The following is a 26701-nucleotide window of genomic DNA, read 5'->3' on the forward strand; positions in this document are numbered from 1 at the left end:
ATACAAATAAAAAATTGATTATCATCCATTTAATGCAAATTCAATTCTATTGTAATTCAATAACACATTTGTGAGCCACACGGATCCACTGTATAGTGAAGGTACGCCATGATGTCCATTGCGCATGCCCATTGCGCAGTGGAAGCCATGTTGGAGCTACAGTGGATTCGGGCTGGAATTTTCTGACGCCGTATGTTTTTCTTAAAATATTGGATTTTTTCAATCGTTTGGGGTCCGTCAACCGCGAGCGATCGGTGCCCTAAACGACAGTGGCAATGATGAACTCCAGTGTCGACCTGTCCCGGCGGAATCCGCAGGAGGATTTCGAGTTGATCCAAAGGATAGGAAGCGGCACATACGGAGATGTGTACAAGGTAAAGCTGCATCAAGGAAAGCGTCCCTATTTCCATTATCGGACGCAGTATCTGGCCACTAATCTTCAGGATTTTCATGTGGCTTTACCAAGTTCTTTATCTAAAGTTTGCTAAATTATAGACAACCCACAAATTCGGCCTATGAGATAGTTAGATATTTTCTGACAGTTTTGCGCTTCATTAAAGAGGTGGATTGGTTCTAATTCTGTGCATAATTCTCTTGTCAGACAAACCACAACTGGCTGGGGTAACATGTGGGCCATACTTATCTTAATACATATTTTGTGCACAAATCTGGCTGGCATTATTGCTTTTGCAATTTGCTGTAAAGCCACTGTACATGAATGCGCACTGAAGTAAGATGTTTTCCTGCGCTAGCTAATGTGATGGTTAACAAGTGTGAACTAGTCACAAACAATGGATCATAGGTCTGCAGCCGTCATAAGTGGAGTTAATGTCACTTATGATGCTCTTGATGAAAGATATATGTTAAGTCAACACTTAGCTGCAATGTGAGAGCGATTGCTAAGCTCTAGTGCACGCTTAGCCTCGATGCTAGCTTGTATTTTTCTGTTTTCTTTCAACTCCGAGCCAGATTGTGCAGTCATTGTATGTTTTCACCGAACACTGTCACACTATTATCAATAGAGTCATGAGTTGTAAAGTTATTGACCACAAACGCGTTAAAGGAAAGAAAGTAGATCTGACAGCTGCCTGCGTCTGTAGTTGAGTGTAGCTCATGCAGCAGCTACAACAAAAACAACCACACTGTACTTCCACTATTGCATAATAATCAATATGTTACACATGCTCCCCATAGTGTGTTTAGCTACATTTTTACTTTTCGACAGTTTACTGTCTCTTCGTCACGTCACAATCGCATATCACTCAAGTTTTTCCCACGCTTTTACCAAGGCCCTTAGCTTTTAGCCTGGCACAGGCTCCTGAGTCACAGACAGCCCTACCCCAAACCTGTCATGCTTAACTTATTTGATGACAACTTACCAGATTAAAAGTTTGCTTTAGTCAAATAAAACTGTTGTGGAAAGTCAAATGCTTTAGCAAATCTATTAAAAAGACGGTGAAACAGGTTTGAAGAACACTGGCATTGAAGTATGCATTATGGAGACTTGGCTTTTGACTTGTTTGCCGTGCACTACTAGAGTTTACAGTTTTACAGGACATACACGTGTGAGATTGTACATGTTGGAACATAGCACTCTTCCTCTGGTGTTTATGGCAGCCTGCTGTTGAGGAATTTAATTTCACCCCTGTGTGGGCAGTAGCCTTTGGCAGCCTGGAGATTGATTAAACATAGGTGATGTTTGGTTAGCCTCCAGACCCTTTCATGGCAATTCATTGGTGACATGTTGCCATAAAAGACATGTTATTCCAACACATTTTAATTTAATTACATGGTTCTGCCTTATTACTTTAAATGACTGCGACAATTTCACATGTCCATGAATTGGTTCCACAGTGCGGTACCAGCTCTCTCTCATGCTGCATATCTTGAAATGTTATGATGAAACAACATCACTGTGCGTGTACAACCTTCACCGATTATTTAGTCCTGTTATGCCGAAGTGTGTGACTTGGACAGAACTTAATTCACCTACTGCCCTCTTTGTTTCAGGGTACTATACACTAGAATACACAGCAATATACTTGCTGATGTGACATTACTCAAATAGGAATAAAATACTATGGATATTAATGAACTCGGCAACACCACGACACTACCCTGCACTTATTAGATATTTAAAATAATTTCTGTCCATTTGACATTTGGCAGTCAGAATCTAGTTATTGTTTAGTTAGTTCCCAGGGCAACGTGTCGCCTCAGGATCCCCCCAGAACAGCTGAAGGAAGTGTGCGTGGATGGGGAAGTCTGGGCATCTCTGCTCAGACTGCTGCCTGTGCGACCCGGCCCCCAATAAAGCGGAAGAAAATGCATGGATGGATGGTGTACAAACTTGTGACCGATTTTCACTGCAATGTTTCTCTGCTCCCCTGTGGCCTAGATGTGGGAGGGCTCGTTTTAAAGCTCAGGTCTCACTTTCTGTTCCGGAGATATCGGCCGATATTGTAAAACACTCAAACATCGGCCCAAGTTAAGATGGGCTCAAACATGCCAAAGAAAAGTCAGTGTAATCTAACAATGTTGTGTTTCTCTCAAATAAGCAACAATAGTGAGAATAATATATAGGTTTTTACTGTGATAAAGATAATGTAAGGCATATCTTACCAGGGTTTGATTTAATTCACATTAAGTGGAGATTGATCTATAAATTTAACTCACATTTTTTGAGTGACTTAAACCTCTTGTAATGTCGAGACTTATACAACAGATTCCAGACAGCAGGCTTAAATGCTTTTGTTCTAATAGCTGCCCTCACTCACTGTGCTGCTACAGGCTCTGGTCAGCATACTGTTTATTTGCCAAATTGCTAATACGCCGGATCTGGCTTTACTGCTGCTGTTCAGAGAGTTTAGAGAGAGGGACGGCCCCTCTGAAGGTGAGGAGGGCTGAGGAGGCAAACGCAGCGAAGCAAAGCAGGGAAACGGATCAGATGCTGACAAATCAGTTTAGTTGCAGAGCGCGTCCTAAGAAAACGTGCCAGGTCTGAACGTAGCATGTTTTAGATTAGGCCTGTGTGGAAAACGGCACAATTACGGGACTCTAATATTTGGAATGTGTTTTAACATATGTAAAATCGTTGTATTGTATTTTTGTATTTTTTTACCACATATTTTTAAATCTATATTTAAAAAAAGTCCCGTCAAATTGGGAACATTTTTAAAAGGTAATTGTGTTTAAAGATCAGTAATCTTGCAATTACAGATCATGAAATGCGGCAAAAATGCATATTTTTTACCTTATAATTTGGCTCAGGCTGTCGCACAGCTGGGCCGCTGTGGGGCTGGTATGCAGGAATCACTTCCGTGCATGTGTTCGTATGTATTCATGTCCCATTGTCTCTCACTGGCCAAACAGAGGAAGAAAGTGGAGCAAAGAGCCAAGGAACCAGCGCACAAACCCAGATGATTGTGTCATCACACACACAGGCACATGTGTGAATTAACCTGCACCACAACCATCCTGTTTTTGTCACTTTTCCTGTTCGCTCCTCAGTGAGGATGGGCATTTCAAATGAGTCTCAAGCTTAACATTTTCCTGGGTAAAAATATAATGGAACCGTCTCTGCTCATGGCCTAATAAATTCCCGCAGCAGTGTCTGCTTTCTTCAGACTCACTAAGTCCACCGTAGTACATTGCAAAAGTGAGGGACAAAACCAGATGTACCAGTAACCACTTCTGCGGCCTTCAGCATTCTTCTGTTGGAACGACATAAAGAGCTTAAAATTACTGTAGACATGGGCCTCGGACACTCATTTACATGCATGGTTTTCACACATAGTATTAGTTAAGTAAAGGTGAAATAAAATAAAAAGCATTGCTGTTTTTAAAGTATTTGTGTAATTAGGCTTATAGATTATTTGTTCTCGCCCTTTTGACCTTTTTACCAACTAGTGTGTTCATACCTACTGTAATTTGGGATATTTTAGATACTGTTAGGCCCCGCAGAGCACTGTAATCTGTTTCCTGGCAACAGCTGTGAGTATACCGTCTATTGGCAGGCAGTGTCGCACTATGTGTTGCCAATACGGAGTTGTTTATCTCATTTTTACAGCACCAGCCCAAATTCCCTATAACTCCTTCATGTAGACTGCATGCCACTCAAAGTTTATTTGAGTTTTATTGCCAGCTATTGTTGCTGTCTGTGAGAAAAGTAGAGTATGCAGTACATATTGCTATGCATGTTTGGGTGGGTCAGTCCTATAGCGCGAGTGTGTGAAGTGTGTGGTATGTAACTTCACAGACCCACTCTGAATGTGGGATTCTGTGGCACACAAAGAAGATAAATCAGATGCAGATTACAGTGTCCATCCATCAAAACATGTGTCCATTTGAATCAAGCTAAAATGCACAAGACCCAAGTTAAAGTTGTCGTGATAGACTGTGACCTGAAGAGTCGTGGGATCCTTGGCAGGTTAATGTGTGTGCTTACTCTTTGTTTTGCTTGAGTGAGTGGGAGTTTAGCTAAAAGACAGGTGCACTTGTTTAAAATGCCTGAGTGCATGCAGCGCTGTACCTCACCTGTTCCAGTCCTGGGGCGGTTGAGTTCTAATGACTGCTGTGCTGGTGGTCAGAGGGGGACAATAACAAGATGAGATTGAAAATGTGTATTTGCCTGTAAACCTGGGAATAAGACGATAAAAAACACAAATCTAATCCCTGTGACAATCTGCTGTTTGGATGATATCATTTTCTTTGTTTATTTTTATGTTTGTTGCAGCTCTGTGCTCGAATACTCTTCTCTCCACTCACTGCTTGGTTTAAAATCCCACTTTGTAACTTGGTAACTTTGCTTTTTATACACAAATAACTCCTCAATCTGAACAAATATCCAGATGAAAGTATTGTCCAAGTGATTACAAACAACGCTAGAAGTTAAGTTTGGTAAGTAGCTAATGACGCTTTAATTGAATGATTGGCTTAAAGGTAACAAGTCCACAATTGTATCTGGACATTAGACCTGTCTAAAACTTGAATTTCCCAGCTGACTCAGTGAGCATATTTACTGATGGTGTTGAAATCTGTATATGCATCTCCCACCAGTGCGATGATTATGAGGCGCTGAGAATAAAGTGTGATACAAATTAGCCCAATTAACTGTGCAAAAGAGCCTTGAAAAATCCCAAGTGACAGTCTGATGACATTCGAAATGTGAACTTGGCAGCATATCTGGTCTTATTACACGCTCCCATCAGAAATATTAGGCAATTTGGCAATGATTCAGAACTCTGTACCTCAACACAGAGAAGAGAACAGCAAAACTATGTTTAGATTTAGGGCAAGTTAAATTTTAATGTCCCAAAACTGAGAGAAGCATTGAGTTGAAGACAAGCCCTTAATAATTTAGCAGTGGTCAAAAATGCTGTAAGAAGTTGGATACCACTCTGTTGTTGGCGGCATTTTGGGGATATCAAAGTTAAGAATGCAGTGACAACACGGTACAAATGTCTTTTTATGTAAAGATAATAAAAGATAAAAGACAAAAATAATATTTAAAAAAAGATCAATGACAAACTTATTGTTCTTTCTGTTACATCAAAATAATGTCTATTTTAGTTACATCTGACAGCATAGAATAGAATAGAAACTGGTCACAAACTTCACTCATTGCGTGTAAAAAAAAAAAAAAAGAATATGCTTCCCCATAGCTTTTTTGAAAGCCCACAGCTTTGTTGATGTTTTTGTCTCCTGTACAGTGAAGGGAATGTGTGCTGCTGCCCTCATGCCCACATCTCAGTGTGTGTAAGATGGATGAGACTTCACTAAAATTGCAAAACAAAAATGCATTGGGCAGAACCAAAGAACTCCATATACTTTTTTTTTCATAACTAGAATTATATATGATGCCAAAAAGATTCATTTTAGCCTTTGTTGTTTACATGTTGTGACTTTAGACATACCCAGCCATTCAAGTCCTATCAGGCTGCAGTGTGCTGTGCCTCTGACATTGGCACTGAAGCCTATGAGTCATCTGTTGTCTGAAAGCTCCCTGTCTCTAAGCTCTTCTCAGCCTGTCTCTGGCCCTCCTCCCTCTCACTACTGCTTTGTTTTGATGCCACTTGGTTGGACTTTTTTTTTTTTGTATCCATCTTTGTTATTCCCAACGTAGTATTATTATTATTATTACTTTATTTGTTCATTTCTTTTTCGACAGAACAGGCCAGTCTTCTATTTCAAGCTACAATTATTTTATTTAGATTGGTATTCACAGACAGACTGATTGCTGATGAGTCTCATGCTGAAAATAATGGGGTCCTCTCTTGTTATAGAAAGGCATCAATGTCCAAACCTTTTTGATTTTTACTATTTGATCTTTAAAGATTAAAATTCCTATCTGTTTGTTGTAATAAGAATGAATTACTTCAACTTCCACATTCATTAAATCCGAAAATAATATATTATATGCTACTATTTCATCGTCACCATAACAAACCATTAGAATGGCTTTTTGGAATGCTCAATAAAATATCCTGGAAATTTAGCACTTTACCCTTTCATACATTAGCCTTTTTATTCAGTACAAGACTTGGACGAGACAGTGGGAAGAAAATACCCTGACATTTGGCCTGCAATGTTGCATAAATATCTCAGAGACTGCTGCCAGATTTGAATGGTACATCTTCCTTCCTTTGAAAGCCATGTTTAATTCATATCTTCAATATAGAATTCTTCTCCCATTGCACCAGAGCTTCTGTTGTATGTCAACACGGCTGGCTATTTTTAGGAAATGAACTCCAACATCCAGCAAAGCCTTTCGATACAAGACCGCTTTTAGGAAACTTTCAGAAGGGCAGTCCAAATTCCATCTGAATAGGACAAAGATCTCAAGATGCCTTTAATTTTATTTTGGATTCAGTGAGAGAACTTGTGAGCATGGAAAGAAAAATGCAATCCCTAACTTTTTGTTTTGTTTCTCTTCCCACTTTTAGGCTCGTAATGTCAACACGGGAGAGCTGGCTGCGATCAAAGTCATCAAACTGGAACCTGGTCAGTTTAATCCAGTTCTATTTTACGGATTGAGTTCTCGCGTTACAGCATCTATTTGTGTTTTCAACAATGAATCTTTTCTTGCTTACTAAACCTCTCCTTTTTTTTTGCATTTTGTTTGTTGTGAACTCACTAAACTTGCTGAACCCTTGTCTTTATGTTTCATAAGAACAGCTTTCTGTGGAAAATTGTGCTCAAATTACTCTTGTTGCTTTTCAGTAAAGTCTTGCGGTGTCATAATTGCAATATTTGTGTGTGAATTGTAGGTGAGGACTTTGCAGTTGTCCAGCAGGAGATCATCATGATGAAGGATTGTAAACACTCCAACATTGTAGCCTATTTCGGAAGTTATTTACGGTAAGAACTGCTTATTTTGCTGTGATTTAGAGGAAGAACCTTCGCCTTTAGACCTATGATGCAGGGAGACTGAACGACAGTGTGGCATTTTAATCTTTTGCCTGTTAGTGAATAAAATCAAAAGCACCAAACAAGTGTTGTCTTTTATGGGATGTTTTGGGCTCACTGGGGCTTGCTGTGAGTTGCAGGAGGGATAAGTTATGGATAAGCATGGAGTACTGCGGAGGAGGCTCTCTGCAGGACATTTATCACGGTGAGACAAAGACTAACGACAACAACTCCCCTTTGGAAACGTGTGTGGTGTCAAACTTTTCCTTGTCTGTGTCGTCACCCACATGTTCTGCTGTTTGATGTGTGCAGTTACTGGGCCTTTGTCAGAGTCACAGATAGCCTACATGTCACGAGAGACCCTTCAGGTAACTAAACCCGTCTCAGTATGTGCAACGAAGCATGTTTTAATCGTAATGCTCATTAATATGACCTGTTATTGCACTTCTCCCACAGGGTTTATATTATCTTCATAACAAAGGCAAGATGCACAGGGACATCAAGGTAATCGTCTTGCTAACCTGCATTTGTTTTTTAATTTGTACATGTTAGTTGTATTATATTAGTATAATGGGTTGCATTCACATTCAACAATTCCTACAATTCCAATCTACAATTACATTTTTGAAAGAAATCTTTGAAAATTCAAAATGTGTTCATGTCAGAAATTGGGATCATAATAATAATTCCAAATCAATCAATAATAAGTAGAGATGCAGCTTTTTTGCTTCCGCCGATATTCGATATTAACGGAAATCAAGAGACTTCCTTAAAGGGACTAGATGCAAGTTGGTCATTTTTATACTCACTGCTGCCACCTCAGGTCTTATGCGTAACTGCAGGTTCTATATTATATTATTTTGGCTGGAACGTGAAAGGGGAGGAAAATGATTAATTTTAACATTTTTAAACTCCGTATAGTCCCTTTTTAAAAGTGAAGTTCAATGAGTGAAAAAGTTGATGGTCCTCTTATTTTCATTGTGAGATCAATAAAATATTTTCTTGTCAGGATGTTGCAGATCAATTATCAATTACATCTATTAATAAACTAATGGAAAAGCATTTAACATCCTTAGGACAGCTCACATGAAGTCTTCTTACAACTTTATCAGCATTTCATAAACTAAAATACAAACTCTTAGCCGCTCCAGCAGTGATTCATTTATTTTATTTGGCCACTCTAGAGTTTTCTATCTTAGTTTCTGAGCCAGCCTTGATTAGTTGCCATTAGCATTAGCATGCTGCCGCGAGCTTTAGCATGCTGTTGCTAGCCGCTGCACTTTGCATGGCGATCAAAAATATGTTTGTGGTTAAAGGTTAAAACTAACTCAGCGATTGAATTCTCCAGGTTCTTAGCTTATATACAGCATGCCCATGTTCACTTAAGTTTAGTTGGTTAAAGTTGTGTTTTTAAAGCGGTGAGAGTCAAAACTGGTATCGGTTCAGCATTGGATATTTGTTGCCAATACCCAATTTCGTTTTTTTTTTCAGTTTCAGCTCTGATATCTGATCGGCTACCAGTATCGGAGCGGTGCATCCCTAAAGTCATAATAATTATCCATTACCACCTGCGTACAATAAACTGATACATACCCTGTAAAGAGCAAAAACTAAAATCCAATTGAGTTAAAAGGCCATATATCTCATCCCATCTTCCACCTCCGTCTTTAACATTTTTTAATGTTTTGCTTTTGTCAATAAAAGTGATCATTCCTAATTGTCTGTCGGCACTTTAGTTTGCGCTGAAATGCCTAAATGTGCCTTTGTGTGAGCTAATTGGAGTTGACACCGAGCTGATCTTTAATGTGGCTTGTGTCTCTGACAGGGTGCCAACATCCTTCTGACAGACAACGGCTATGTCAAGCTAGGTAAGAGGAGCAATTACCTTCTGCTTCAAAAGACTGCATTTCAATGGCCTACTTTGCTGACTGAGTTTCTCTCCCTCTGCTGTCCCCCTGCTCTCATTCTTTCAACTCCCTAATAATTCCCGTTCACCTTCACTCCATCATATGTCTGTCATTTCTCTTTTGTTTGTTTGTTTTGGCTTCAGCCGATTTCGGAGTATCAGCCCAGATCACAGCGACACTTGCCAAGAGGAAGTCATTTATTGGAACGCCATACTGGTGAGTGGAATGCTGCACCGTGGAGTAAATCTTAAGACATAATTGGATGTTTATTGTAGGGGAATCAAAGCAATATTTTGGGGATATTGTGCACGTCGTTTTACATATATAGCTTTTTAGTATCATCAAACTGTATGACGATCACCATGTGTTTGAAATGAACACCAAATACGAAAAGAGAAGATCGAGCTGCTGATGAAAGTGTTTGATTGTCCTGTCCAATCATGTTGCTGTGCAGGATGGCTCCTGAAGTGGCAGCAGTCGAGCGCAAAGGAGGTTATAACCAGCTCTGTGACATCTGGGCCGTGGGCATCACTGCAATAGAACTGGCAGAACTACAACCACCCATGTTCGACCTGCATCCTATGAGGTATCAGTGTAGCTATAAAACTACTGTGACATAAAATCAATCTGTAAAAGTTATCATTTCCTTTCTTCTTCTTTTATAGGGCTCTATTTTTAATGACCAAAAGTAATTTTCAGCCCCCTAAATTAAAAGATAAAATCAGATGGTAAGACACCCTTTTTTTTTTTATCCTGATACAGTAGAACGCATTTGACTCTCTTTTGTTGGTTGTGTGACAGGACGAACAATTTCCACCACTTTGTCAAACTGGCTCTCACTAAAAACACAAAGAAGAGACCCACAGCAGAGAAACTACTGCAGGTAAGTCATTATGGTCAACTGTGTCACTTTGAGTGGCATAACCAGCAGAATGCGTCGATTTGTCAATATTATCACCTCAGTGTCAATGTCCCCTGTGATTATTCTTAGTCCGTCTTCGAGGAGAGCGGATTTGTGAGTTGGTTGTTGCATGTGTTTATTGATCAGTTCTTAATCTGTTTGTCCAATAAGCACCCGTTCGTGTCCCAGCCTCTCAGTCGGACGCTGGCCATTGAGCTGCTGGACAAATCTAACAACCCCGACCACAGCACCTTCAACGACATCGACGACGACGACCCTGAACCAGAGGTAAATCCACGACCTCTGATGTTTTATAAATGACCCTACAGTTACTAATGACATTACAAACAAGCTTAATGGTGTTCTCTCATCCTTTTCTCTTATTTATCCATTTGTTGTTCTTTTCATTACTTTTCTGCCCCCACTCACTGTAGTCGTCATTACTGTGGTAAATCTAAAGTTTATTGATGTCTAAATTTGCAAATATTTGTCAGAAGTAACACACTTTTTTTGCACATTGTGAAACATGTTAAGTGCTCAATTATTTAAAGTGCATGTGACATTGGACACAATTTTTACTAAAGCATAGTTAATGCAATTATATTTAAGATTTTGTTAAAGATGGGACCCCGCTTTCTTTAGTTTGGCCATATTTGTGATGTTTATAGTTTCACTTCCTTATTGGACACTGACAGGAAGTGATATAGAAGAAGGTAAACAATTTTAAGCTGTTGCCATGATAAGTCAATCGGAGATGAGTCAAACCGCTATGGAACTTAACCTTCCTCTATGTCACTTCCTGTCAGCAGCTTTAAAATTCCAATAAATAAAAACTTTTCTGCCCAACATTTCTTCATTAAATTGGTTGCTTCACTGACATAAAATGATAATTGACTCTTAACTTCAAATCTTCAAACAACGCCGCCCAAGAAGTGACTTCCTGTTTCGATCCATCACTCCAAAATAAAAGCACACAGATCGTCTCATTGATTCGTTCACCAGTGATGTAATTATATTACATGTATTCTTTTAATGTAATTATATTATATTACAAAAATATAATTAAATACACACATTCTAAGTGTTTTGTCTGTTAATAGTAAGGCAGAGAGAAAGTTGAACTAATTTCCAGTGTCTGCGTACATTGGTATATGAATGGGTGAGTGGATCCTTGCTGTAAAGCGCTTTGAGTGCCTAATGTAGGTGGAAAAGCGCTATATAAGTTGAGACCATTAACCATTAACCATTAATGAACTGCTGAACTAATGAATAAAATGGTGCTTTTATTTTGGTGTGCTGCAACGAAGCAGGAAGTCACTTCTTGGGCGGCGTTGTTATGATTTGAAGTTATGCACAGAGTCAATTATGCAACTGATGAACTTGCAACTGATGTTATCCATCTAAATAAGTCATATTTTCAAAAGCATTAAAACCATATGCACTTTAAGTTTTATGAAAATTGCCTTTGCATTTGTCCAAAACAAACTTATAGTATTACATAATCATCACAGGCCATTATGTTATGTTAACACTACCACAAAATAAATTCACATTTTTCCAATTTATTGTGCACCCTTCTTTAATTACAGCGCCACTTCCTTGAATCTCTCATTTTCTCTTCATTCCCTTTGTCTCTACTTCCTTCTCAGTTTAAGTACAGGGGTTATTTTCTACCCATAAGCCCTGGTGCTCGACGTGCCCCTCGCTTTGCGGCCCGTAGGAAGGTACCAGTGTGGGCTGCCCTGTCTGCAGTGATGTCTAACTTTTATGCTGCTGTCCCGGTCGAGGCGGCCACAGACCTAAATGAATAAAAAGGACATTTCTATTCAGATCACTACGGAGGGCTGTTGTCATGGGAGCTGACACCGGCCTCTAGATTTAAGGGGGTGATAGATTGCTGTGGCACTTTCACAATAGCTTTAAAGGAGTGAGTCCTTGGGTTTATCGTTTGTGTGCAGTACAAACGAAAACACAAACACCACTAGCGCTTTAGATGATTATCACATAATAACACATCTGTAAGTGCTTCTTATGTTTGCTTATGTAGACAAAGGTAGATTATCTTTTGCCTTCGGGAGTTCTTTAGTTTAAAGAAAAAATACAACTCATTCTTATTTACTTTCCAAGGCTAATTTTGGACTTTAGAAATGCATTTGACCTCTTAGTGACTCTGTGGCGTTATGGGTGCAGCATGGCACCTTTGCTTTCCCTCACATGACGCTCCAGGATCAATTGTTTTTAGGGGTTCATACCAGAAACAGGCCAGAAACCCAAAACAATTAATTCTGGAGCATTATAAAGGCCACTGTGAGTAAAAGGTCAAATACACACAAATAACAGCTCTTTTTTTTCCCACATGAAAAGTTACATAGTGCACTTTTTAAGCGTTAACAAGTATTCGACTTATGTTGAATTATCTTTATAGATTCATGCATGGTTTAAGCATGGTGTGCATTAGCTTGTTTTGTTGTCGAGTGATGACTTGCAGAAGCCTGGACCCTCTCCTAACTTGATGTGGGAGGGGCAAAATACCAAGAATATTCCCATTGCAGATGTTATTGTCTTTGTTCAGTATAAAGCTACTAATTGTGACTCGATTTCCATTGTATGTTCATTATTTCGAAGGGCTCATTTTGACTTGCTAAGCTAACAAAAGCTAAGAAAACAACACTGTTTCTCTCTGGTCTGTTTGAAGTTTACTGAAAGAATGATAAACAATAGACGACAAAGCATCTTGAGGAAGCGTTTATTTTCCGTCGGGCCGTTGCCATGTTGTGTGCGTCTGGTTGCCGTGTGTGGCTCTGGTGCTGTGTCATCAAATTCACACCCACAGGAAATGGCTGCTGTTTTTTAAAACCTCCTGTAATATCTTCAAGTAAACCACCGCCTCATATTATACTCTTTAAACTGTGTGTCCTCAGTCCCCGGTGTCCGTCCCACATCGTATCCGCTCCACCAGCAGGAGCACCAGGGAAGGAAAGACGCTCTCGGAAATTAACTGTGAGTCCTGATCCAAAGTCGACATCTGTGTCACCCCCTTTCCCAACAGTGCACTCACAATGACCATCAATGACCTTTTTCAGTCGGGCAGGTGAAATTTGACCCTCCACTGAGAAAGGAAACGGAGCCCCACCATGAGCCGGTGAGTTTACAGTCGACAGATCTTCACCGTAACACAACAGGCATCCACAGGAATAATAAATGTATCAAATATACACAGTGTTCTTATGTAGGATGTATTTTAGGTGCTATATTAGATGCTGGCAAAGAAATTTAGTCACAAAATCACAAAATGTACCACTGATGGTCAAGACATTCATGATGAGCTGTCACAATCACACGATCACAGCTTTCACGTCGTCCATCTTGCCTTCTTTTTGACTTTATCTGTGTAGCTTTTTTCCCCCCTACTACTTTTTCATTTGAGATCTTCTGACTCCCACTTCATCTCTGCTGAAAAAAAAAAAAACTTTATTGCTTTGATTTGAACAGAAAGTCTCTTCATTTTTTTCCCTGCAAGTCTGAACTCTGTCGCCGCCCTTCATCCGTTTATCTTCTTCCATTTCCCGCTTGGATAGTTGTTTTAATGACACTGTTCCTCTCTGTCTTGCTGACCAATGTGTTTCCAAGGCCTTCAGATTATAGATGCTTTGCGTGGAATCAATAACCGGTTACCATATTAGTATCTAAGCCAGCATAAAAGCACTGCTGCTGCCGAAGCACAGAAAAGTGCTTTTGCAGGAAAATTAGGAAAACACGTAAACATTAGCGGGTAAGAGATGAATGACTCATTTGTTTGTATGAATTGGCTTATTATTATATACTGTAATATTGTTAATATTGTTAAATGTTTTACTGGTGGCAATGGGTAGCTGGTGCATGGTGTGAGCTTCCAAACGTTTGTTTCCTCACTTCAGATGTGCTGATGGAAAGTTCTGGATGCTGGTATTTATGTACAGTACTTCAGGAGCTTCAAAGATTAAAAGGCACGCTTGGATTCACTTTTACTGATCCTTGGCCGTGGCTGTTGTAGTAATCCAAAGGCCAGAACAAAACCCAAAGTGAAAAGAATGTGCAATGTGCCAAAAAAAAAAAAAACTGCAATGAGCGAAATTTAGATATATGCATCCAGATTTATTGTATAAAATGAGTGATCCACATACATCTTATATTTCTGTATCAGTCCTGTCAAAAAACACTAATTTCTTCTGGAATAATCTCCCACTTCATCATAACTTCCCTCCCGTCATGCCATTTATCGATTTAAAGAGTTCATCCCATTTGTCCGTCCATCAGCCTCTGGTGCTCCCCCTGTTCTCACTGCCCCATGCCCTCCATGCGTCCAGGTTTAACGTATTAACTGAGGTCTCTCTCGCTCTGTCTTGCTGACCAGTGTGATTCTGAGCCCTATCTGGACTGTGTCGAGGAGCTCTACTATACCGCAAGACCTAATCTGGTAGTACTTTTCACTCCGTCCCTATCTCTGCCTCTGCGTCTGTCCACTTAAAATAGCCTCTTTTCTTATCACGCCACCTTTTCCCATAAGGTTCTGTTACTCTGGTCTCTTTTTTTTTTTTTTTTGCTTTCTGGGCTCTGTCTTGTTCATTTTGCAGATCTGTGGCTGTTTATGAACTCTTTTTTTTATTTACAGCTTTAGCTTCTGCATCACTAACTTTCAGTTGTCAAGACCTGGTGCTATTTGGTCTATTACACACACAGAGACTCACAGGGGGAGTTTGGAGAGGTCACACGTGCACATTCACACACATTTCTGGTATTGTTTCTAATGTTTCTCTGTAGGTTGTCGCTTTCCCCTCTATTTATACTAAAGCTACATTTTCCAAACCTGTATGCCAATGTTATTTACTGTCAAATATGTGATATGTGTCTCATAAGCTTGTATATTTATGTCTGCATGCTTGCTATATTCTGTTTTCATGAAGTGTAAACCCACTTATTGGGCTCATTGAACACAAATGGTACAAACTTGTGTTTTAATGAACACTGGTATAATTGTAATGTTTATGTTGATGTATTTGATTAATCTCCATCAGCGTCTACAGTAATAATGTACCTCAATAAGGCACAACATAGTGGTCTCAGTCCTGCAAGCAGACTTTCTGTCTAGTTTGGGTTGGAATATGGAAAATAGTGAACATTTCCCATAGACTAACATGCGCTAAAAACAACATTAAGAGTAGAGATAAGAGCCGTGGAACAGCTTCTTTAGCTTTTGTGTCTAAATGCCTTATTGTGAACAATTTTACATTTCTCCATGGGATTATTTTTATGGAATGTGCCAGAAATGTCCTAAATCGCAGTGGTTTTGGCAACACAATCCTGAGCTATATTGGTCTGCCATGACTTCTTTCGTGTTTTACTCATCTTGTCTGTTGAATTGGATGTTGGTCAAGAGGAGACATTGCTCCCTTTTTCATTGGCCATTATGTTATGCCTTATTGATGTTGAATAGTATAATAATTATACGTTTACGATATCATTCCTACTGAGCCTTTCGGGTTCTAATTTGTTTATATTGAACAGCTTACGATTTGCTTCTAATTGATGGCTTAACTGAGTTATCCAGTGTATAGATAATTGTGTCAGTCATATTAAAATTCACTTGTTTGCAGGAGTTGCAGTTGGAGTACGGTCATGATTCACCAAGTCTACTCGGAGGAAACAATAAGTAAGCTCATCTTTGACATTTAACACTTACATACAATTCTTGTATTCTTCTTGGGAGTACATTTAGTGGGCAATGAAACATTGTAATTTGATCAGATGTTCATGCCTTTCTTGTTAAACAGGAGTCTTCTTAAGTCAGTGGAGGAGGAGCTACTACAGAGGTAAGAAATATGTTTTCTTCTTTCTGATTGACTCAGGTCTTCTTAATTTACTACTAAAGCCAACCCATCAATCAATTAACAGCAAGACTAATTGGTCCAATTACATGCGACTAACGCGGCTGTGGCTCAGGGCTTTCGGCGTGTGGGATTCTTCTTTCCTTCTGTTGCTACTGCTTCACGCTTTGGGATCAGGCTGTGCTGCGCTGGAGCTTTGCACAGGGCATGGCTTACACACATACACTACAAATGCTCACTGCAACTGCTGCAGTGGATAATCTTGGTGAACGCTTTGCCCCAATGACAGTGATTATTACGTCTTAAGCTCCTCTGTTTTACTTTAGGCAAAGGGAAAGATTTAAAGGTGATTCTTCTTAAAGATATCTAGGCTAAGGAATTGGTTGGTATTTCACAGTAAATATGTATTACAATAAAATAAAGTCCTACAATTTTACTTGAATTGTGATCATGCAAGTCCCTTTTCCCTAACGATTCAATATGAGTTAAAATGGTCCATTATAGGATGTGGTAAGGTTATCACTGTGGGTGATATGTTCTGCTTTTTTCAAACCACTATTGATAATGCCATTGTATTATCAATAGCATCATAGTAGTAACACTTTTGTTGCGACAGCAAGTGATGTGTTCCTGCTGTAACTGTGTTGTGTCTTCTGAAGGTAGCTCAGAACTGTACGTCTTTGGTGTAAAACATTCTTGTCTCTGGTAGATTGCAATTATACAATTGCAAAGTAGTATTTAACCAGGAGGCCACTGCTGTTATTCCTCTTGAATTTGTTTTGTGTATATATGTGATAAGATGAGGGTTTAGTGTTCACTCAGCTCTTCCTCTCCCTCCTCCCATCCCCCTCTTCTCTGCATCCTCTGGCCTTGCTCCCTCGTCATTCCCTTGTCCCTTCGTCCCGGCCACATTCACCTCCCTTGGACCTCATTTGCCCCTTACCCCTCTTCCCCGCCCCTGTCTCCACTTCCGCTCCCAGGGGCCATGTGGCACACTTAGGGGATGATGATGATGAGGATGATGATGGTGCTGATGATGAAACTCACACTCAGTAAGTTGTCTCCCAGTCCTAGACCTAGACGCCGGGCCTCACTTCTCTGTCCCACTCACTCCATCCTCCCATGAGGATGAGGAGGGGGCAAATGAAGAAGGCTTTCTGTCTGTCTGCCACAGTTTCATCCACACATCTCTGAACTGCACACCCCACCATCGCGCCATAAACAGACACGTTTGTGTGTGTGTTGTCCATGCTCTCACCTCTTTTGTTAACTCCTAATTAACTAACAGTAACCTTAATCTGAAAACCCACCCAGATTCACACAGTGCCTCAATTCAAGCATATCCACGATACAAAAGTGGAAGATCAATTATTTGCATACAGTAGATTATAGGCCTGCAAAACATCTCTGTATATAGTTTCAATATGGTTTCCTTTATGCTGGACTCTGGGTTTGGTTTCAGTCCATAGATTGCTGACCTTAACGTCTCTCTCTCTCGCTGTTTTGCTTTGCCATCTGCAATCTGCTGCGTGTGTGTATGGTGGTGTGTGCTGCGCCTTCTGTCTTGTCCTGCCTTTTATAAAACTATGTATCTGGCAACCTGCCCTGTCCCCCAACAGTGTAAAAGCCACAATGTCTGCACAAGAGCCAAGCATTGTTTTTAATTCATTCTCCATTGTAGACCTGGACATTTGAAAGCTTTGATTATAGGGCTGCACAATATAGGCCAATTATCGTTGTTGCAATATTACGTTTATGCAATAACCATATTACAAGAATCAACAAGCTATCACAAAATCACTGATGTAAAACACGTAAAGCAAAATATGCATAGTAGCTTAAAATTGTGCAAAATTTCAGTTTTGGTCATGATTTTGCTAAATGTGTTTAGTATCACAATTATCTGTATATGAGTTAGCTATGCAATATAGCAATTAAGGCTGGGACTAAATCGTAATACTTTTTGCTGCAGTATCAAGTATTGCAATGCTTTCAATACTTGTGTTTGGAGGCATTTTTATCATATGTGTTTTCCAGTGACAATTACACAGCACTTTTACATTATGTGTCAATGCACTTTTCAATCTTAACACTTTCAACAGACATTTGGTTTATAAACTTTGGACACATGACTCTTTTCTTTTCACACATTTTATGGTAAATCGCAATACGTATGGGATCGGCCCCTGAGTATCGTGATTAGGGCAGGGCGATATGGCCTAAAATCTCGATCATGATTAAAAAAGGAATATCAAGATAACGATATATTTGACGATATAATTGACAATTGACACATCACTTCAAAATCCCAGCCCTTACACCTATTGGGACGATTAATTCAGTGATTTTATTCATTGTTTCTTTCAATAGCATGCCAATTTCCTCTCAAATATGATCTACTCAAGCAATTTACATCATTTCATTTTACTTTTTAAGCACCCGTGTTCTACAGTCAGTGTTTATGCTGCTCTGATGGAGCTGAGCGCAACATAAATTATATCGTGTCCACAACGATATATAAACAATTACAATGATATCAAAAAGTTATATCGCGATAATGATATGCGATACGATATGGCCAAGCCCTAATTGGGATACGTATTGGATCGTGACAGCAGTGGATCGTCCCAGCCCTAATGGCAATAGTTCTCAAATTGTGCAGCCATGTTTAACATTTTCAACTAGTTGTAATTTCAAACTTCCATCCTCAGTGCTTTCTGGTTGATAGAATTAGCAATCATCTATATTCTGTTATTCGTTACAAACACATCATCAGTCCCATAGCTCATAGTGCTTCTAAACCTCACCATTCATCTGCTTCATACTGTGTGATCTCCGTAACAACAAGCACAGACACTTCAAAAGCCTGTGCTAGTTTTTACTGTCCACAGTTGTATCGATGAGAGATACAACATGTATCAATGTCGTCGTTACAATTAGCTTTCTGTAGTAATTAACAAGTAGTGTATATGCACAGTCAATGGCAAAGTGTCTGAGAATAGAGCGAGTTGAACAGTTCATGCAGCTTTGGTCAAGTCGTGCTAAACCTCTTTGTTAGAGTTAATGTTGTGATTCTGTTTTATGCAACAGGCCTCAAACTAGTCATTCTTACTCACTTTTGTCATCTGTGCATATACTCTCCAAGTTTGTTTTATCAATCTACACATTTTCATTGACTATCACCGTGTAGTTTAGTGACTAATGGTTATTCTTGCATTTCTGTAGTACAATACAAGACCAATACAAATTAGTATTACTAGGCTATTTGTATGAGACTTGTATAAATACAAAGTTAATGCAAAGGCAAGATTAATCATCTGTTATCCTGACATCTAATTCTTCATCTTCTTTCTGTATTCTAACTGAAATACAGTAAGATCCAACATGAGACAATTTACACAGAAAATCATTAGTTTTACTATTTCTTTTTCAGTAAATCGAGCACTATCATGAGGCCGAAAGTACCGCCCCCACTGCCTCCTAAGGTGAGCAACAAAAGAAACCAAAGTTTTGCTTTTTGTATTGATTCTTAATGTCAAATAGTTTTAGTATTTGAGTGTTAGGGTTATTGGGTATTGGGACCTTAGGAAATCTGTGGTGATGCAAATTGACCAATCTGATGCTATTCTGTATTTTTTCAAGTGCCCACGGATGTGAATTTCTGCTGTTTACTGTATGTGGCTATTGCTAACGCTAACACCCACAGTGGCTTAAATCCTGGCTGTGGAGGCTCATTCATTGCAGAAAAGGGATCCATGTCATCCTTTTGATGTCTTTACGTAGACTTTAGAGTGGAACTCTAGCAGTGTAGTGGCCAGATTGATATTACAATTGCAACTTCATTAGCAAAGGAATAAATCAGGAAAGGCTCTGATATAAATCGATCAGGCACAGACTTTTCGCAGGGAGATTTGCTTTTGAATAGCCAGTCACAGCTAAGTCTCAAACCACAGCTAAAGAATAATTACTAAAGCGATTAAACGTTTAGTTTTTAAAAAATGTGAGTCTGTAGCAGCATAACTCGTGTTATCCCATTGTCGCTGTGGTGTTAAAGCAGAACATGCCCCAAGAGGCCATACACGCCTGCAAGTGTCGTAGCATGTTATTTTTTAGTCATTAATTGTCCGTGAGAGTAAATACTACACTGACAGAAAAGACTATGGAAGAGAGGGATATTGTACATTGACTCAATGACAGATAATAGATCTTTTTTTTTCACTCAAACTTGGCAGTAAACACTGCTAAAGTGGTGCTAGCCCGCAGTTAGCTTTGCCCGTTAGCCTGTTAGTTTCTTCTTCGTGATACCATTAGTGTGTATTGCGCCCCCGACCCGGTGCAGGGAAAGTTGCAAGGGTGGTTTTCTGGACAGAGACACCGGGGGAGATGAAAGACCCTCCAATCATCCCATTAACACTGGTCTTACCCCCAGAGGAACTACGAAAAGGATTTATTAAGGTTAACAAGTTACTTAGTTCTTCTTTAGGTATTATTGATAAAAGTGTTTGATGTTGTCCGCCACTGGGTTTTCGAGCCGATCGTTGAAGATTGGACTCTTTCCAGATGTGTTTTAAGTTGAGTGAGTTGTGAACCCATACATTTTGCAGCGCAAGGTTAGTAGCACTGTACAAGAGGAGTATGAATAAATATTGAACATTTTTATCTGTTTTTAGCCTAAGGTCATCCCCGCCTCCACGCCACCATCACACCCAAAACTGAAACTGGATGACAGCCAATCACACAGCGAGGACGACGGGGGCGGGACCATCAAGCGCTGCCCCTTACCAGAGACGGCGAGCCCCGCAAAAGCCTCCAACGTGCCCCCACGACCCCCGCCCCCCAAGCTGCCACCCCACCGGCGCAGTAGCTTAGGTAACGAGAGCACGAACCGTGCAGAGGTGGAAAACTCCGCCCCAGAGGATGATGGGAGCTTTAGGCATTTCTGGGAATGGCTTCACACGCCTCACACAGAGGAGGAGCTAGAGGAGGCTTGGGAGGTGCTGAAGGAGGTCAAAGAGGAGCAGGACAAAGAAAAGGAAGCGAGTAAGAGAAGCTGATTGGTCGATCAGTAGTCTCCGCTGACCCTGTCCTCCCCTCCAATTGGTCGTCTGCTCTACCATTAGTTGCTCCTCGTAGTCTGATTATTTGTGCCATGAACCCATTAACAGCTGAAACTTTTTATTTGTGTTTCAAGTTCCTCCCCTCCATCAGCTCCTGCTCAATATAATTTTGTCTTTTTTTAACAGTGTCTTGACAAATATGATCTTAACCCAATCATTGAAAACTGTAATAGTATGGATTTTTTTCTTTTTTGTCAGTACTTTAAAAGCTATTTTTTTTTGACAACCAACTGGTAACTCAAACACATGACTGACCCAACTTTCATATATATAAAAAACATCAACGTTATTAACTGAACGTCAAGACAAATAATGACAAATTTCATTGCTCAACCTTGACATTCATTTGGCTTTGACCTTTGATCCATTATTAGCACCATGGACATATGATTAGCAGCAGTCAGTCCTGATCATCTGGACAAATTCTGGAAAGCTCACAGTTATTGCATGTTTTTTTTTTAGGCATTCATGCCGTGTGCTCCTCACTCAGATTTGATTTTCTTCTCCAGCTTCTTCCTATCTAACCTCCTTCCCTCAGCTCCCAGTAGTCACTGTTTGCTTATGTTTTACCCCCATTTGTGTGTGTTGCCCTGTAGGGTAGGCTGTACTCACAAAACCCCAGCTTGTCTGTATGTTATAGTCTTTTTTATTTATTTTTATCCTCTCTGTCTAAACACAGAGGTGCAAATGTAGCATGCTCTTTCACCCCCTTTCTTCTATTGACACTTGATTCACAGACCCAGTGAGGTGTGCCGTTGTTATTACAGGTAATGGCTTGAACGCTCCACACAATGGGGAGAGAGACAGTCCGGCAGAAAGGCAGTCCACAATGCCCCCTAGTGTCCCAGCACGGAAAGACAAGAAAGATGTTCCGGTAAGACTCGAACCTTCTCTACTCAAAGACAATTTCAGGCTGTGCTAAATCCAAAGAGATGTACTGTATTTTTCAACACATCTTAACACGTTGTACTTGCATTTGTTGCAGATGCCTATCAGTAATGGCCTTCCACCAACACCTAAAGTACATGTAAGTAAACCATGCTCCTATTGAACCACTTTACTTAAAGCTGTGTCACTACTTTCTCAATATTGTAGTGTCTTACTTTTTGTGTAACAGATGGTGTACAAGTGATATTTGACAGGATAATGGTTTGAGCTTCTAACATAGACATACTGAGTTTTTTTTGTTGTTTAGATGGGTGCCTGTTTCTCCAAGGTGTTCAATGGATGTCCCCTTAAGGTTCATTGCGCCACGTCCTGGATTAACCCAGACACAAGAGGTGAGAATGAATTGTTTTCTTCTTTCATAACACTATTGAATAACCTCTCATCTGTTCCAACTGTAATTCTGATGCGTTTCAGACCAGTATTTAATATTTGGTGCTGAAGAGGGCATCTATACATTAAACCTGAATGAGCTGCATGAGACCACCATGGAACAGGTACAACATATCGCCTTAACATGGAGATATCCATTTATTATGATAAACTATTATTAAACTATAGTTACGAATACATTCACAGCTCTTTCCTCGGCGGTGTACCTGGCTATATGTCATGAACAACTGTCTTCTCTCTATATCTGGTAATTCATATTTTATCTATTTATATCTATTTTGGGGGTGTTTGTGTATTTTTCTTCAATGTTTTATTTTGTTTGCAGGAAAAGCCTCTCAGTTATACTCTCATAACGTGAGTGGTCTGTTTGAACAGGCCCGACAATTACAGAAGTTACCTGTAGCCATTCCCACACACAAGTTGCCTGATAAGATGATTCCCAGGTACAGTATGGTTATATTCTCTTCACTCCTACAGTAAGTCTACTCTATTACACTGCCTAGTTAAAAGACAGGGAAAAGGCACCACCTCTGTCGGGTCTAGGTTCAGCAACATTGTGTGCCCTAAGAATAAGGTCAGCTGTATTGCAGGACCAAGATATTCCATCAATTCTTTCAATGAATTTGTTTCTGCTTTGATGGCATGAGCATAATACATGATGACAATTTCAGGATTCAGTGGGCTGAAATGAAAGAGTGGTTCAGGGAGCATGAGACATTCACATTATGAAAATGCCACCACAGAGTTCAGACCTTTTTGTGACTTTTTTTTAGCCAGGAGGTGCGTTTTATGAAATGTACAGAGCATATACAGTACATACAGTATAGGAAACCTTTGGATAACCTGCTGTATTTTTTTTTACATTAGGAAGTTTTCTGTGTCCAATAAAATTCCAGATACAAAAGGTTGCCAAAAGTGCTGTGTTGGTAAGTAGTGCCAATGTATAATTTGTTTATAATTTCATGAAATGTGTGCTATTTGTAATTAAGAAAGTAAAACCTTAAATAACCTTTAATTTCCCCTCTGCAGTGCGAAATCCATACACGGGTCATAAATACCTTTGTGGAGCCTTTCAGTCCAGTGTCATGCTGTTGGAGTGGGTGGAGTCTATGCAAAAGTTCATGCTCATCAAGGTCAGCTCTAGAACCCAACAGAGGGGGGGTTCTTCATTGTGAAAAAAAATTGAATGTGACATATGTGTTACAGACCATTGACTTCCCATTGCCGTGCCCGCTGGAAGTCTTTGAGATGTTGGTGGTTCCGGAGCACACGTACCCTCTTATCTGTGTCGCGGTCACTAAAGGCACAGAGCTGAACCAGGTCGTCAAGTTTGGCACGGTCAACCCCAACGCCACCTCATCGTGGTTTACGGAAACTGGTACGGCTAAGGAGAGGCAAAACAAATGTACAAATGAGTCCATGGAATTATTTGTTTATTAATTTTCTCTTCTCAGATACGCCACAGTCCTGCGTAATCCATGTCACTCAGTTAGAAAGGGACACCATTCTCGTCTGCCTTGACAGTGAGTTTAAATTTTTGAAAACAGTGCCCCCGATATCTTATCTTGTTCCCTTATTTCCTCATCATCATACCCTTGTTGTCCTTCTTTTACCCAGGATGTATAAAGATAGTCAATCTTCAAGGGCGGTTGAAATCTAGCCGCAAATTGTCGGCAGAGCTCACCTTTAACTTCCAAATAGAGGCAATAGGTAAAGACAATCCTAGTATTTATACGTAATAAGAATATATCATGTGTGCTTAAGACTTGTGTTATTGTTTTGTGTTGCACAGTTTGTCTACAAGATAGTGTACTGGCCTTTTGGAGGCATGGCATGCAGGGGCGAAGTTTCAAGACCAACGAGGTAAGAATGTGCATGCTATGGAATAAAATGGGAACAAATGGAATATGTTTAGAATGTATGATTTCCCTTTTTTTCTGGACAATGGTAGATCACGCAGGAGATCTCCGACAGCACACGGATCTTCAGACTACTGGGATCGGACAGGTAAGCCCTCCTTATAGAGCCACATCTGCACTTGCTGTGTAGACCACATTAACCTCCTCTTTGCTGTCACTGAAGACGTGCCGACAGTAGGGATCCAGATGCTGAGGACAGAGGTGTCTCTCTGCCCAGGTACAGTCTCCGTTTCCTGGCTGGAACTGCCCCAAATTCTTCTTCTTTCTATCGGGACTATTTGACATCGGTGTCAGCAGTGTGTGTGTGGATGGCGTAATGTCTGAAATAATTGGAGAATAATTTATGCACCAACACCAATCGACAGGAAAAAAATATCTTTTTGTATTGTTGCTCATCATAGCGAAAGAAAATATCAAGTTTTATTATTAGGAAACGAAGAGGTGTTTACTCTCCAGTTATTTAGACACAAGGTGCTTTCAGGGTTTGGTTGAATTCTGAATCATGACAAATTTTCAGGTGTACTCAGAGCTGAAATATTACAACTAACATTGGAGTGGGAATTAAAGGCCAATCAGTCACTTATGGTCAGTTCTACATTTTGAATCACATTTCTATTCCAGGGTGGTGGTGTTGGAGAGCAGACCGACGGACAACCCCACGGCCCATAGCAACCTCTACATCCTGGCCGGCCATGAGAACAGCTACTGAGAAAGTACCCGACACTTGTACATGGACACCTAAAGCCCACATCGCACCCGACCACTAAGAACTAAACCTGGGAGTTGGAGCTGCAAAGGGAAAGCATCCTCCTTACAGCAAACCCTCCTCAGTATTCTCCTGCTGCAAGGTTATCTGCTAACATAAACACCGCCAGATGTGGATTTCTAGTTATCGGGCTGATGTGCAACAAACAGTGGGGGAGGGGGGGGGAGGGGGGTGGCAGTTGGAGCTCAAAACAAGCTGAGCGCACAAACTGACCTGGGGAATTTGATGTCCGTTTTCCAAATTCTCCCTCCCAAAACGTGGTTAAACATCGACACTACTCTTCTGCTACTCCTGCACATGTTACTGCGACTAGCACTAGCTTCACGGCAAAGCAATGTTGCACACGTAACCATCCTTCATTCGTGTCTCTTACTTTTTTTCTTTCCCTCTTTTAGACACCTTTTATTTATTGTACCATACTCTAACAACCACCACCATTGCTTTCCTGTTTTTATTGTTTTTATACATAAAAAAGAGAAAACGCTTCTTCACTTCTGCTTGCGTCGACTGTCTCCACACAAGTGCTTGATTGACCTCTATTTAATTGTTGTAAATATAAATGTAGTATTTTTGACAAACACTAAGAGACTGGACATGTAGAAAGTGAGTCTAATTGTCCAATGCAGGACACAAACCGTAGAAGGCCACAGTATATCAGACCAGGGAGAGGTGGAGTTAGCGCTTCCTGGCTGCAACGTCAGGCGGCGGCGTCCAGGAAGTGTAGTTGGTCACTAATAAGGCTCTTGTGCTGTAATTGACTCTGTGCATAACTTCAAATCATAACAACGCCGCTCCAAGAAGTGACTTCCTTTTTCGATCCAGCACACCAAAATAAAAGCACCATCTTATTCAGTTCAGCAGTTCATTAGTCCAAGTTTCTTTCTGCCTAACTACTAACAGACACTTAAAAAGTGTGTTATTAATTATAATCTTGTAATGTTGCAAGTACCTGCTGAACTAATCAATGAGACGAGCTGTGTGCTTTTATTTGTTGGCGCAGTGGATCGAAACAGGAAGTCACTTCTTGGCCGACATTGTTATGATTTGAAGCTATGCACAGTGTCAAATGGCACAGAGCAAAGAACTCGCCACGATTGGCCGTTCATTCTGCATGTGTCACCATGGTAACCTCCTTTTGTGTGCACCGAAGCAGCGTCAACTCGACCCTGCGCGTTATGGCTGTTTTTATTTAAGTTTCTCGTCCCATTCTGTTTGATGCTGTATTAATCACAAAAACACCCCTCTCCTTTTTATTTGTTTTTTTTGTTATTGAACCACTGGTGTTAAACATTTTGCACAAGGAATAGGTATTTGATAAACAAATGTGACTCATTCTAATATATGACCGCGCGCGTGTGTGTGTTTGTGTGTGTGAGCGAGTAGACAGTGCACCTGAACGTCGTGCATGATGTACAGACCTGGTCTTTAATGTTTCTGCTCTAGGCTGTCAGTAGCAACTTTGGAAATCAATGACAGAAATTA

The 26701-nt window shown here is 40.2% G+C and overlaps 1 protein-coding gene across 7 annotated transcripts; it reads left to right on the forward strand.

The window, feature by feature from the left end:
• Nucleotides 1-145: 145 nt before the first annotated feature.
• Nucleotides 146-26019, forward strand: LOC306965283 (mitogen-activated protein kinase kinase kinase kinase 3-like; the record flags this gene model as incomplete). Of its 7 annotated transcripts, none has more annotated exons than XM_079559574.1 (35): nt 146-374; nt 6945-7002; nt 7269-7359; nt 7548-7612; nt 7720-7775; nt 7864-7911; nt 9233-9275; nt 9458-9530; nt 9769-9900; nt 9980-10042; nt 10116-10197; nt 10387-10503; nt 13137-13215; nt 13299-13357; nt 14609-14671; nt 15849-15904; nt 16026-16064; nt 17060-17131; nt 19513-19564; nt 20750-21119; nt 21934-22070; nt 22182-22223; nt 22392-22476; nt 22559-22638; nt 22721-22781; nt 22860-22977; nt 23402-23460; nt 23564-23667; nt 23741-23912; nt 23989-24057; nt 24152-24244; nt 24327-24397; nt 24486-24541; nt 24617-24670; nt 25075-26019. In XM_079559574.1, exons 1-35 carry the CDS (start codon nt 276-278, stop codon nt 25160-25162), a joined length of 3006 nt encoding a protein of 1001 aa, XP_079415700.1. In that variant the 5' UTR covers nt 146-275. The 7 variants fall into 7 exon arrangements, with proteins under 7 accessions (XP_079415700.1, XP_079415701.1, XP_079415704.1 ...); XM_079559575.1 differs by having other exon boundaries at nt 21964-22070; XM_079559578.1 differs by having other exon boundaries at nt 20750-20948; nt 21964-22070.
• Between the last annotated feature and the right edge of the window lie 682 nt (nt 26020-26701).

The sequence above is a fragment of the Gobius niger genome (genome assembly GCF_951799975.1).
Source record: "Gobius niger genome assembly, chromosome: 7".
Lineage (NCBI taxonomy): Eukaryota > Metazoa > Chordata > Actinopteri > Gobiiformes > Gobiidae > Gobius > Gobius niger.